Genomic DNA, 14,556 nt, shown 5'->3' with positions numbered 1-14,556 from the left:
GGGGGTCCATCCCACGGCCTCAGGCTTTGCTTGGGAGACCCACATTCAGATGCCTTGGGGCCAGTGGGGGACTCTGGCCAGAGGAAGGTACTTTGGTAGCCTGGACACCTCAGAGGCAGCCATGCTTGGTGCCATCTGATTGCCGCATCGGAAGTGGCCCTGGGTGGCAGCTCCTCACAAAGTCCGGGCAAAACTAGGACCCAGCGCTGCCCCTGAAACCCATGACTTGCAGGTAACCGATATAACTGAGTGCCCGTTCTAGGCATTTGGGTTTGGCAGTGACCACAGCAAGCTAACCTATGTTGGAACCAGCCCCATTGGAGGTGGGGGTGGGGTGGGGGAATCATAAATGAACAAGCTAACAACAACAACAAACCCAAAGAGAGAAAGCAGGAAGAAGGGACCCCTACCAAATCAAAGGAAACCCACTGCCATTCAGCTGCTTCGAACTCGCGGCGACAGCCTCCTCCTTCTCTCTCAGAACAGCTGGTGGGGTTGAACTGCCAACATAGCTGTTAGCAGTCCAATGCCTGACCCGCCGTGCTCCTGGGGCTCATAAGGAAGGAAGATTAAAAAAACAGTACATTGGGGAGCGAAAGGAGAGAGAGCCAGGTGACTGCTAGGACAAGCACCCAACAGAGGGACTGGTGAGTGCAAAGGCCCTGAGGTAGAGAGCGCCTGGTGCAGGCAGAGTGTGTGGGAGGCCTGCATGGCAGACAGCTGGTGTGAGTGAGGGCAGTCGGAGTGAGTGAGGGGACGAGCGGCTGGAGGGGCCAGACCATGGGAAGAAGTTGGTTTTTCCTCTGAATAGGATGCCAGCCTTTTGCATGGAGGACTGATGTGATCTGCCTGACTAACATGGAGGAGAATTTCCCTGACACGTGTTGCAAATGGGGTGTGTGTGTGTGTGTGTGTGTGTGTGTGTGTGTGTGGCGGGAGGCAGGGGGCAAAAGCAGAGGAAGCCATTTGCCCCATTGTCATGGTCAGGGGCCAGAGATGATGTGACTTGGGCTAGGCTGGTCGGGTGGAGGGAGTGGGCAGGGGTCAAACCCTGGATGAGTCTGGCAGGTAGAGGACAAGGATTTCTGGCTGACTGATGTGTGAGAGAGGAAGACACATCCGGAATGATGGGATTCTTTTTAAGAATGAACAAATGCTGGTCAGGTCCAGAAGACACACCTGTAGCCCACCTCTCTCCGGTTTCCTGCGTTGGTGGCTCTGGTGACTTGGCTCTGGTGACTCCAATGCCTTGTTCCTCTCTGATGCTCCTGGCTTGACCTTTCTGGCCCAGGCCTCTCTCCTGAGCCCCAGAATCACATCCATTGTGCTGCCCATCCAGACACCGCCACCAGGATGGCCCCCAAGTACCTGCACCCCAACTTGCCCCAGATTCATCGTCCCCAGAAGCCTGCCCTACCCTGTCTTGTCTCCGCCGTGGCACCCCAGCTGCCCATGGCAGCGCCTGACCACCACCCTGACAGCTTTGGCCCCTCCCACACAACAGGTCCACTCCTTTCCCTGTCTGTGCTTCCTCTTACACCCCTTGTCCCTCCACCTGTGTCTCTTGACCTGACTCCTCGTGACCCTGTGCAAACCAAATGGAAAGTTGCCCAGCCCCGCCCCACCCTCATGATCACTGAAGGGTGCAAGTCCCTTGAGATAGCCTCCAAGCAAGCGGCTCAGCTTCTTTGAGAACACCTTGGGGAACAGGCCTCTGTGGTGATCCATAGGGTTGTCGCTAGTCATTTACGGCAGTAGGTTACCAGGCCTTTCTTCCTAGTCTCTCCTGGCCTGGAAGCACTGCTGAAATCTGCCCACCATTGATGAGCCTGCTAGCATTTAAAATACCAGGGTCAGAGATTCCACCACCACAGCAATTGCCAAGTCACCACCCTGTGACATCCTGACAGATGGTGGGGCGCCTCTCCACCACACCGCCCTGTTTATCGCCCCAACCACCGGTGTCTCTCCATAGACAGAGGAATGCAACAGAACCAGAAGGGCTTCCTGGCCTTCAACCTTCTCCCTGCTCAACATGCCATGGAAGTGGCATTTGTGCAACCCGTATCTGACTACTAGCTTCCTCTGGCTGGCTCCTCCTTACCTGTCAGCCTCTTACCTGAGCACACAATGCCCCTTGGGCTCTAGCCTTGTGTCCTGCCCATCACTTGAAGATGCGTGCGTCTGATCTGGAGCCTCTGCTGTTGGCAGCTGCATGTGGTCCTCCATGCAGTGTGGCAGTGAGAATGGCCTCGGTATAGCTTGGACAGATCCAGTGAGAGCATGGGATGGGAAATCGGAGGGTCTGGAATGCAAGCGCTTGTGGGCAGGGTGGGCAGGGCTTACTTGCTCAAGCAAAGCTCTTCCCCTCTCTGGGGTTCAGTCCCTTGGTTGTGCCTGGAGCAGTCACAGATAGTGTGTGTGTGTGTGTGTGTGTGTGTGTGTGTGTGTGTGTGTGTATGTGTAGGGGGGGTGGTCAGCTGAAGGCTGGGCAAACAGGAAAGCCACTGCCCTGTGTGAGATCAAGGGCCTGTAGGTGGAGGCTTGTAGGCAGGCTTCTTGGGACCCACATAGGAGGGAGTGAGGGAAGGAGAACTGGGCAGGGGTGGGGGTGGGGTAGTCCAGCTGACTGTAGTCCTGACAGAGGCCCAGCCAGCCTGTTGGTGTGGGGGGGGGGTGCTCTGAAGTGGGAATGGTCCTTCAGACTCCCAAATGGAGCCCAAGGGGCCAAGTCTTGGACTCGGGCACGGGGAACCGAGCTCTCCCAGGGAGCATGCGTGACTGGCTGAAGCAGCACCCTCTACCGAGAGCAACTGTCTGTATAGAGGACCTTGGCCAGGAGTGCCTTGACCCTGGGAGGAACGCTGAACGGGCACCACAGCATCTCCAGCAAGCGCTGCACTGTCTGCCTGTGAGCGAGCAGTGGACACGGACACGCCGGGCTTCTGTGCTGCTCATCCACTCCATGGGCCCCCCCCCTGCCCCCGCCCTTCCCCGTGCCCCCAGCCATGCTGTTCCCTTTACTGCCCTCACGCACTCCTGGCCCGAGGCCTCTGTGCCTGCTGTCCCCCTGCCCGGAACACTCCTCCTCCTGATGTCCAACTGCTCTTGGGTCTCTGCTCACGTGTCCCCTCCAGGGAGAGCACCCCAGTCACTGCCCCGGCAAAACCTAGCACCTCCCATCCCTCTCTGCCCTCTTGTCTGCCTTCATCGTCTCCCCGGCGCTCAGCACGGTGGGATTCTCTTAAGTGCCTGTCCGTCTACTGGTGTGTGTCTCCGACATGCGAAGGCAAATCCCGTGAGGGCAGGACCTCGTCCGTCACGTGGCATCTTCTGCATCTTCTCTGTAACATAACTGGTGCCGCTGGTGGATGGGGACAACCCTCATGTCCACAGTCTTCAGCCAAAATGCTGCCAACTGGGCTGCCCTCGGCTTGGTCCCTTTCTGAGTGACCATCATTGAGCACACCTGTGTCATATGCCGGGCACAGACAGGGATAAGGCTCAGGGGTGAGTGGTGGAAACAACAACAAACCAAACCAAATTCACTGCCATCGAGTTGATTCCCATTCATGGTGTTCCCGAGGGTCAGGGTAGGGCTGCCCCTGTGGGTTTCCGAGACTGTAACGCTTTAAGGGAGTAGAAAGCCTCATCTGATGTTAGCTTGGGCGAGCAAGATGGCGACCGAGTAGCACCCAAGGGAGGGAGGGGCGTATCCTATGCTTCCCAGCCACAAGATTCTCAGCACAAAGATAAGTACACACACATCGATGAACCTGAAAGAGCAGTAACGTCTGCCCATAGACTCCCCTTTGTCACTGGCCTTCAGCACTCGCTGGCAGAGCGCAGATTCCCAGACCTCTGGACTGGATTTTCTTGGTCCAGGAACTTGGCTAGGGTGGATGACCGGCCGAGCTGCAGGGACATAGCTCTGGGTGACCAGCCTGGGGCTCATACAAGGACAAATATTCTTGACTCTCTGCCCAAGCTAGGGGAGCTCAGGTCTAATACCCTTGCAGACCTAGCTCCCCCAAAGCAGCAATGAACTGCTGAACTGTGCGGGGGATACTGTGTGCCTTTACAGGACAGCCAGGATCAGGGGTACATAGTCAATAGAGAACTCTCCACACAAGCCAGGGGAGCGCCAGCCCCACTTAACAAAACCAATCCCCTTCTCTGAGGGACAGCTCTGCACAGGCCCCCCATTGTAAGACACACACACACACACACACACACTCAAAGCATAGCCATTTGCAGACTTTTTTTCTCAACTTCTTTGAGTAGCAGATAACACACATCTGGCCCATGAGCAATGCATTAGCATAATGGTACAAGCAGAAACGGAAACAGCAGGTTTTACAAAACACCGGCTGGGAGTTTGGGTTTCAGACAAAGACTAAAAGCCTCAAGACCCAGAATCTGCTCTGGGCTCACATACCTAGCTATTCACCAGCTGTCCCATGACTCCAGGCCCTGGTTAGCACCCCAAGCCATTCAGATAAGCCACCTGCCCTCTGAGTAGGTCACTGCGTCATTCCTCCCTTCTAGACCACCTAGGTAGGGAGGAGGCGTAGACCCCACTCCTCCAGCCCCATGTAGCCACTTCCATCATCTGAAAAGAATGACCTTGCCCCCTCTGACCTGGTCCACCAGAGAGCCATTTGAAATCATTAACCCAAAGCATAAGAACACAGGACTCTCAGCCCTACCAGACACTAAAATCATTCCCCTAGCCTTAATCTCAACCCTCCCCAGACACCCTAAAATACCACAAGATAGTAAAACAACATACGACCATCCCCCCAACCATTTCAAAGACCTCTGCTCCACACAGTCTGAGTCTCCCCAGGACAAAGTCTAGACCCCAGCTGTTGGTTTGTAGCATTGTTGTTGCTCTGTGTCCTATCACTCCTATATCCCGCTTTTAAAAATGTTGTCCCCTATTCTTCTAATTCATCCTTAATCAGAATTCATCCATCTATTGGTATACATAAAGACAAAACTATGACCTCACTTATTTTGCTTTCAATCGAATTCATTTGTTTTCTAGTCCCTCAACACACCATCAATCCAGAAGTTAGCACCCACCTCAGAGACAGAACTCCTGGGCAAAGCTGAGAACTCAAACAAACATATATTAACAGCTCGCCTGCTTCTTACTGTAGCATTTTTTCCTACTTTTATTTTTAATATTCTTGTCTCTTGTCCTTTCCTTCTTTAATTTTAGGATGTGAACATTTATTTTATAGCCCTTTTTACCTATCTTTTTTCTCTGCTCTTAAATCCTTCTCATCCTCGTAAAACCAAAAGTTGGCATTACTTGTGTTAGTCTGGGTACTTTAGAGAAACAAATCCACAGAATCTCATGTATAAGAGAGAGTTTAATATAAAGGTTAAATGCACATCAAGAAAACATCCACAAGTCCAACATTAACCCATATGTCCAATACCAATCCTCAAACTCTCCTCCATTTCACAAAACAGATGCAATGATGCCGACTGCAGAAGGAAAGCCAAATCAGTGAACGTGTAAGCATCTCAGCGCTGGCAGGGGTTTCCGCGCAACTGCTCCAGCACCCAGGGCTGCATCGGGGTAGGTCCATGTGGCTTCTCAGGGATGTCTTGCAGGAAGTGAGCCTAGCAAGCTGAAGCAGGGAACTGCTAGAGCAGTTGCCTCCCAGTCCAACCATCACAAAGCAAGAGACCTGAGAACTCAAAAAGTGAGGCTCACGGAGCCATTTATCCCTCCACACTTCAATTAACCCCACCTGTGTTTATCGGCCAGGGCAGCACAATAAACTTTATATCACTACTCTTCCTATTTACCTCTTTTTTATACATCAGATAGTATGACCCATTCCTCCATCATTGCAAAACAGTCATTTGGGGTGTGTGTGTCTAATTTCTTTCTTTTAACATGCCAATGAACAGTACCTGATCTCACCCTCCCTCCCTTTTTTTTTGCTTATTTCTCCCTTTATTTCCCTCTGCTATAACACTTCCTCTTCTACTTCTTGATATACCCCTAAACTTAATACAAGACTCTCCCCCAGACACTTAATATAGACTGTCTACCTCCCCTCTACTGCACGGCCCACACAGCCCCACCTTCCTAACCCCCCTAACAGCTACAACAGAAAATAAACAAGAGAAACAGACATAAATAACCGAATAACAGCCAGACATACACGAAATGCCGGAACAGGCTATGGAATCACCAGAAAAATAACTTACAAGAATGGTGTTTGCCCTCAGACAACAGATAAAATGGGTCTTAGAGGAAAAGTGAAAAATAATATAAAATCGAAAAGCTAGAAACCTCACTGCATGCTGTACAAGAGAAACTCCAAACAAAACCACAAAGTCAAACACTGCAACAGCAGACTGACACAATACTAATAAAGAAAAGAGAAACAGAATTCAAGAGATGGAAACGTGAATTCGTGAGCTTGAAGACAAATCTACAGACTCCACTCTAAAAGAAGAACAAATGACAAAACATTCCAAAGGGATCAAGCAAAGCTTAAGAACAATATGGGACACAGTCAAGAGGAACAACCTATGTCATTTAGGAATTCCAGAGAGGAAGAAACAAACAAACAAACAAAATCCACACAGAGAATAGTCCAAGAACTCCTGCAAGAAACTTTCCTCAATGCCTAAAGTATGAAAAGATAATTATTCAGGAAACGAAAAAAAAGACCCCCCACCCAATCAGGAGAGATCCCCAAAAGAAAGCTTTCCGACATATCAAAATCAAGGGGGAAAAAAATCTAAGACCAGATAGAGAAAAAAAGAACAATTACATATTAAGGGTCAGATTAGAATAATCTCAGATTTCTCAGCAGAAACCATGCAGGCAAGACAACAATGGAATAACATATACAGAATCCTGAAAGGGTGGGAGCAGGACTGTCAAACTAGACTCCTGTACCCAGCAAAAATATTACTCACACATGATGGAGAAATGAAAGTATTCCGAGGCAAGGAGAGACTAAAAGAATCTGTGAAAACAAGACCACACCTACAAAAAGAAGGTCTCGTCTTTCTTCTTTGAAGCAGCTGGTGGTTTCAAACTCCTGAACTTGAGATTGAAGCTCAGCATATAACCACTACATCACCAGCATGTATAGTCCCTTCCTAAAGAGCGTCATAGGGTGATATAGTTAAAGTTTATTGTGCCAAACTGGCCAATAAACACAGATGGGGTTAATTGAAGGGCAGAGGGGTAAATGGCTCAGTGAGCCTCACCTTTCTAGTTCTCGGGTCTCTTGCTTTCTGATGGTTGGACCAGGGTGCAGCTGCCTTAGCCAGTTCCCTGCTTCAGCTGGCAAGGCTCACTTCCTGAAAGACATCCCTGAGGAGAAGCCACATGGACCTACCCTGATGCAACCCTGGTGCTGGAGCACCTGTGTGGAGACCCCTACCAGTGCTGAGATGCTTACACATTCACCGATTCAGCTTTCCTCCTGCAGTTGGCGTCATAGTGTGTGTTTTGTGAGATGGAGGAGGACTTCGTGAACTGGTGTCAGACATATGGGTTAATGTTGGACTTGTGGGCTTGGGCAGCACTGGGTTGGGATGTTTTCTTGATGTGTACTTAACCTTTATATAAAACTCATATACATGAGTTTCTCTGGATTTGTTTCTTTAAAGTACCCAGACTAATACTTTATAGTACCTTAGGAGTGGGGTACTGGAGAAACAAATCATAGGATGGAGAGTAGATGTTTGCTTGACCTCCCCCTAATGGTAGTTTTTCTTCATTGTCTAGCCAGAGGTCAGATAAAGCTACATTTTACTCGGTTGTTTTCTGGGGAAATTATGGGAAGTATGAAAATAGAAAGTGTGTAAGCCTACTTGCTTTCAGCCATTAAAATTTCATCTTTAGATGGGTTTAAGCCAGAGGTCCTCAAACTTTTTAGACAGGGAGCCAGTTCACTGTCCTTCAGACCATTGGACGGCCGGACTATAGTTTAAAAAAAACTATGAACAAATTCCTATGGACACTGGACAAGTAGACTGCTAAGCAGGACAGCAGCGGCAGCAAAAACACCCGGCGAGCCAGATAAATGTCCTTGGCGGGTCTCATGTGGCTTGTGGGCCATAGTTTGAGTACCTCTGGTTTAGGCTATGCCTGCAAAGAAAGATTTGAAAATATATGCCCCACCCAGTGCTTTGGAGTACTCAGGAACCAGTTGGTAGTCTTTGTCAGAAACTGGAAAGAATCTGGAACCATGAAGAAAACTTTCCTTGAGGAGACAAGCCAGTCAAGGTGCGATGTAGCAGCAATGAAAAATACAACTTTCCTCTAGTTCCTAAAAGTTTCCTCCCCCCACTATCATGATCCGAATTCTACCTTGCAAGTCTGGCTACACCAGAGGATGTAAAGTGGAACTGGAAACACAGGGAATCCAGGGCGGATGATCCCTTCAGGAACAGTGGTGAGAGTGGCGATACTGGGAGGGTAGAGGAAGAGTGGGTTGGAAAGAGGGAACCAATTACAAGGATCTACATGTGACCTCCTCCCTGGGGGATGGACAGCAGAAAAGTGGGTGAAGGGAAACGTTGGACAGGGCAAGATATGACAAAATAATAATTTATAAATTATTAAGGGCTCATGAGGGAGGGGGAGCAGGGAGGGGGGGGAAATGAGGACCTGATGCCAGGGGCTTAAGTGGAGAGAAAATGTTTTGAGAATGATGAGGGCAATGAATGTACAGATGTGCTTTACGCAATTGATGTATGTATGGATTGTGATAAGAGTTGTTTGAGCCCCTAATAAAATGATTTAAAAATTTTTAAAAGGAAAACTCCCCTCTAGGACTGAATGTTAAAGGGAGCCTGTGAGTAGGCTGAAATGCTTGCTAGGTGACCACCTGGATCTACTTGTTGAGTGGAAGTGGGAGAAATGCAGCAATAAAGAGACGGGTTGAGTTTGGCCACTGACACCTGTGGACTCGGTTTACAGGAAAAAGAGAAGACGAGAGCGGTTGACTGGTCTAAAGTTCATGACCTAGCACAAGGGGCTATGCTTGTTGAGTATTGGTGAGAGCCCATGGTCTGAAAGCAAGGCGAACAGTGGGCACCCAGAGGAGGCTGAGTGAGGCAGCCCACATTGAGTTGACCAGAACCCGACCAGATGGAGATTTTTGAGCCTGTGAACTGGTGCATATTGTTGCTGAGTTTATGGATGGCCTGCCTGGATTTGACTTGGCTTATGCATGCGGACTTCACAAGGTTCCAACTGGATTGTCTCCTCTGAGCACTGGGTTGATGTAAGTGGGCAGTATATAAAGTGAATACCCAAAATTGGGGGATAAAGGCATGAAGTGGTTGGCTTACAAACTTTCATAGGCAGGGAACATATTCACAGGATTATAGGATTAAGGTGTAGGTGTTACCTATTTGCAATTATGAGGCTAAAGAATGATATACAGGTGCCAAGTTGGCAAGGGGTGGATTGATATAGTTAAAGTTTATTGTGCCAACTTGGCCAATAAACACATGGGGGGTTAATTGAAGGGTGGAGAGATAAATGGCTTGGTGAGCCTTGCCTTTCTAGTTCTCGGGTCTCTTGCTTTGTGATGGTCGGACCAGGGGGCAGCTGCCTTAGCCAGTTCCCTGCTTTAGCTGGCAAGGCTCACTTCCTGCAAGACATCCCCAAGGAGAAGCCAAATGGACCTACCCCAATACAGCCCTGGGTGCTGGAGCAGCTGTGTGGAGACCCCTGGCAGCGCTGAGATGCTTACACATTCACTGACTCGCCTTTCCTCCGGCAGTCAGCATCATTGCGTCTGTTTTGTGAGATGGAAGAGGACTTTGTGGATTGGTGTTGGACATATGGGTTAATGGGTTAAGTTGGACTTGTGGGCTTGGGCAGCACTGGGTCGGGATGTTTTCTTGTTGCACACTTAACCTTTATATAAACCTCTCTCTTGTACATGGGTTTCTGTGGATTTGTTTCTTTAAAGAACCCAGATGACACATAGGGAGTAGGCTTGAAGCTAGAGATCCCAGGGTCTTTCTCTAGGCTTTGTTCACGAGATCATTTGTTCCCAGCGGTCACTCTGTGCTCAGCTGTGAAGCCTAATCTCGACCTCCAGACCCCTCTTTTTGTCAGTGAGGGTCTCCTTTATAGACATTCCTTTTGTTCCTGTCTGCTTAAACCCCCAGTCCCCTTATGTTTTCAAAGACCCCCACCTGGCCTGTCACTGTGCTCCCCATCTCAGGGAACATTTGAAACCACTTTCTCCAGCAGAATGGAGTGGCCTGGGTCCCAGTTCCACATTCACCACATCCTCGCTGTGGGACCTTTAGCAAGTCACGGAGCCTCAGCCTCCTGATGTGTGAAATGAAGTTAATATTACACCTGCTGGTGTTTCATTATGAAGCAGGCCTGGGATTCTCTGTGTAAAAGCACACGGCTCCGTGCCAGGGCCTCGTGGGCTCCAGCAGACATTAGTGTGCTCTGAACTGTCACGCAACTTCCTGACCTCCCGCCTTACCACCAAACCAGAGTTGACATCAAACCCCACAAGTCCTGTCCGGCAGCTGTCTTGACCTCTCACGTGGCCTGCCTTGAGTGGCGAAATTACACAGCAGTGAGGACATGTACGCTGGACAGCTGCAGATAAGGGCCAGCCCAATGCTAATTGACCAAAGTGGTTAGCATCCTCAGCCGACCACGGCCAGCCAGGGCGCAGGCCCAGTGTGGCAGAGTATCAAGGTGGTCGAGCGAAATTCAAAATGCAGATTTGCAGGTGAGACCACCCACTTGTGAATGATACCTACCAATTTAATGAGGGGGAAACCACTTGGAAACCAAATAAGTCACACACCCTCCAGAGAAAGATAGGCGTTTCTACTCCCATCGAGGTACCATGTCAGAAACAGGGACAGTTCTACCCTCCCTCATAGGACAATGCGTAGGAATCGGCTTGACGTCAGGGAGACGCAGTGAGGAGGGCCACTTTGAGGAGCCCTGGCAGGCACCCTGGTTGTATAGTGGGTTACAACTGGGACTACTAACTGCAAGGTCAGCAGTTCTAAACCACTAACAGCTCCTCTGAAGAAAGATTGAGCAGCAGTGTTTCCACCACGTCCTAGACAGGCTGCTCTGGGTCACAGCGGGCTGAACGGCAATGAGTTAAGCTTCGGAGAGTCGAATGAGCCCCGTTGGTGTAGTGGTGACTCTCAGGGTTACTATGGCAACTCGATGACAGTGAGTCTGAGTGGCACAGTGGGTTAAGCATTGGGTTGCTGACCTTGAGGTTCATCCCCACCAGCTGCGCGGAGAGACAGACGAGCCTATCTGCCCCATCGAGGCTAAGCGTCTCAGAAACCCTAGGAAGCAGGTCCACTCTGTCCTGTAATGTCACTCTGAGTTTGAATTAACTCCAAAGTCATGGAGGTTTGTTTGCATCTTTGTTTATCTAAGGACCATCTTGGCCCTGGGTCACGAGCATCAGAGGGTGGGTTTGAATCCTGCCCCATCCTGTACTCTGTCCCTGACCTTGCTGTGCATCCGCGTCCTCATCAGTACCGTGGAGATCATGGCTGTGACGTTCCGTGAATGTTTCCTTACACCAGGCCCCTCTCCCTTGACATGAACCTCTCCGTAGTCAGTGAGGCAGGTATGGTTCTCAGTCAGGGTCTGAGTTACCCGGTCAGGGTGCAGTGTGCAGGCTTCTCTGCCGGCCGGCCGGCCCACCTGACAGCCTTGGGAGGACTAGGTGAGTGACAGGCATACAGCACACGGCACGCTGACGCCGCAGACAAGCACTCGGACGTTAGCACGCGTGTTTTCCAGTATACAGCGGTCCAGTCCCCACCAGGAAGGTGGCCGCCATGAGGGTGGGGTGTCTAGAGAGCTTGCTGCTGCCTCCCTGGAGACTTCTGCATGGGCTGAAAAATCTGCCTAGGAAAAGGTTTGGTGAAGGGAGACAGTGGCCCTTCCCAGCTTCCACTCCCCATGACCACCACCACCCCTCCCCCAAGTGGAGGGGCAAGGGCTCACAGGGGGTGGGGGACCTGGCTCATGAGGGACATCAGAAGAACAGAGGCACTGTCCCGCCCCAGGATCCACTTAGGAAACCAGACAGAGACGGAAAGCAATTAGTGAGAGCAGGGGGCAAGCAAAGCATCTTGGGGCTGAGTGCGGGGTGCGGGGAGACCATATCGCATTTATAGACCCTCGGTTGTGGTGGATTTCTTTAAGAGCGCTCCAAAGAGTTCAGACTGAGATTACTGAGATGGGGCTGGCTCTGTCTGCTTCTTATTACCCAGATCCGGCGGCCAATTGAAGGCCATTAAGGGCTTGTCTTTGATTTAGAGATGTACTCCTAGTTCCTTGCATCCACCCCCACCCCCTCACCCACCGTGGCCCCTTCTCTGTGCCCCTCCTCCGCCCCCAGCCTGCAGACACTGCCCTTGGCTTCACTGAGCTTCCCTTGGATTGGCTGCCCTTGACTGGGCTTTGACAAGCTCCCAGTGACTCCTCCTCTTTGTCTCCTTGTGCAGAAATGGAAGTTCCACTCACGACAGCGCCGGGAGGCCCCGAGCATGTCTGCAGGGTGTAACTGCCCACCAGGTAAGGAACCTGCAGATGGTGAGGTGTGGTCTCTGACCAGACCCATGACCAGGGCATTACTCTTCATCTGCAAGATGAGAATGTTAATATTGGGGCTGTTTAAACTTGATTGACTGTCCATCCCTCATTTCACCCATCCATTCATTCACCCATCCTTTCCTTCATCCTTCCATCTCTCCATCCCTCCCCTCCTTCCCTCTATCATCCATTCCACCATCCCTCCATCCATCCTTCCAGGCACCCGTCCATGTATCCCTCCTCTTCTCTATCCCTCCCTCCCTCCATTCAGCCATCCAACCATTCTTCCTACCATCCACGTCTCCAGCTCACATCCATTCACCCATCGCTCATTCATTGCGCTCTTCTATGAGGCTGTCCCGGGTGGGCATCAGGCTGTTGGGAAAGCAGCTGAGCTGACAGCTGCGGCGGTGTTTGAAAAGCAGGAAGTACTGTGCAGAGGCAAACGACAGCGAAGCCCCATAAGGGCAGGGCCGTTGCTCATGACACTCACTACTGGGTCACGGTGAACCTTGTGGATCTCGACTGAGGGCTAAGGATTATGTGTGTTCCCTGTATGGTATCACTGTACGTCATGGGCACCAGGGCACAGGGCTCTGCAGCTGAAGGGGGAGAGCCATGGCGGGTAATGAAGTTAGTCTGTCTAAGTGGGGTTCAGATTCTGAGTTTGCCGTGGTCAAGCTCCCCAACGAACGGATCACTTTCTAGACTGCTGTCTGCTCTCTAGCACACGGCCTCCTCCTTGGCTGTGGTCATCGTCCATTTAGCAGCTATGTGCTCAGGGCCTGCTCTGTGCTGGCCACCAGGCTGCACATTAGCATTGTACTGTCCACAGTTAATGGCATTCGTAAATTCTGGCTCTTAAGGATGTTTCTAGATTCTCGATCTTATTAAGTTACAAGAATGATAGGTGTGTAACTGTTGCTGGTCCCTGGAACAACTGCCATGAGCTGTTCCCCATTGGGGTGAGGAAACTAAGCCACGCCTGCCATCATATCTGTTCCAACCAATAGCGCCTCCTGTAGCATAGGAGTGGGCTTCCGAGGCTGGGAATCTTTATGGGAGCAGCACGCCTCATCTTTCTCCCAAGATGCAGTCGGTGGGCTTGAACCACTTACCTGGCGGTTAGCAGCCTAATGCTTAATCTGCCACACCCCCGGGTTAGAAGGAAGTCTTAACAGGGACAGGGTGGCAACACCACTCTGCATGTTACTGTCGGGGTGAACACAGGACATTATACATGTGTCGAAGCCGACCGACCAACCATTCAACCAAAGAGTGGGTGGCAAGGTGAGTCCTAGACTAGTGCAGGAGCATTGGCTTGTCGGCTGTATAAATAAATGTACCCCAGGGTGTGAGACGCTGACCGTGTGGAAGCAGTGTACATGGGGAGGGCTGAGGGAACTCAGTACTTTTTTGCACATTTTTCCCCTGTAAATCTAAAACTAGTCTTTTAAAAAAATGGGGGTGGCAGGGTAGCCATTTAAGCAATGACAGAGGGCTTGGGCCAGCTGGGTCTTTGCTGATCAGAGCGTGGCCCCCTGGAGACCAGCTGTGGGCAGCTGGGCAGCTGTAGGAGTAAAGGGGCCCTGGTGACCCTAACTCTGGTCACCAAGTCAGGAAAGAGGACCACCAGATGTTGAGCAGATGGGCGGAGGATGGAGCAACCACAGTCTGCTGCTGAGGGCTGGGCACGAGTCACAGTTCAGGGAAGCTGCCTCAGGAGATGGTGGGGCTGGGCAGGGTTCCAACCAGCCCCCATTGAAGAGGGTCACCCAGGTTAATTGAAAGGGTATTCAGAAACCCTGGGAAGCTCCCTCCCCTCTTCTTGGCTTGGGAAACAGGCCCTGGGATCTGGGAAGGATTTCCTGAGAGGAATTTCAGGATGACTGAGATGAGATGGAGGTGAGGGTGGGTGGCGAGCCCGGGCCGAGTGCCGATGCTAC

At 51.0% G+C, this 14,556-nt stretch overlaps 1 protein-coding gene across 1 annotated transcript in view; it reads left to right on the top strand.

Annotated features, from left to right (window-relative positions):
- The window catches only part of COL13A1 (collagen type XIII alpha 1 chain), a 203,832-nt gene that overhangs the window by 11,109 nt on the left and 178,167 nt on the right, over nucleotides 1-14,556 (top strand). The window contains exon 2 of the mRNA XM_075533429.1: nucleotides 12,523-12,592. Coding sequence (XP_075389544.1) covers nucleotides 12,523-12,592 — 70 coding nt within the window. The remainder of the gene's footprint in view (nucleotides 1-12,522; nucleotides 12,593-14,556) is intronic.

This window comes from Tenrec ecaudatus, chromosome 16, assembly GCF_050624435.1.
Source record: "Tenrec ecaudatus isolate mTenEca1 chromosome 16, mTenEca1.hap1, whole genome shotgun sequence".
In the NCBI taxonomy this organism is placed as follows: Eukaryota; Metazoa; Chordata; class Mammalia; order Afrosoricida; family Tenrecidae; genus Tenrec; species Tenrec ecaudatus.
The sequence above is the reverse complement of the archived record's forward strand: the minus strand, read 5'-3'. Positions and strand labels throughout refer to the sequence as shown.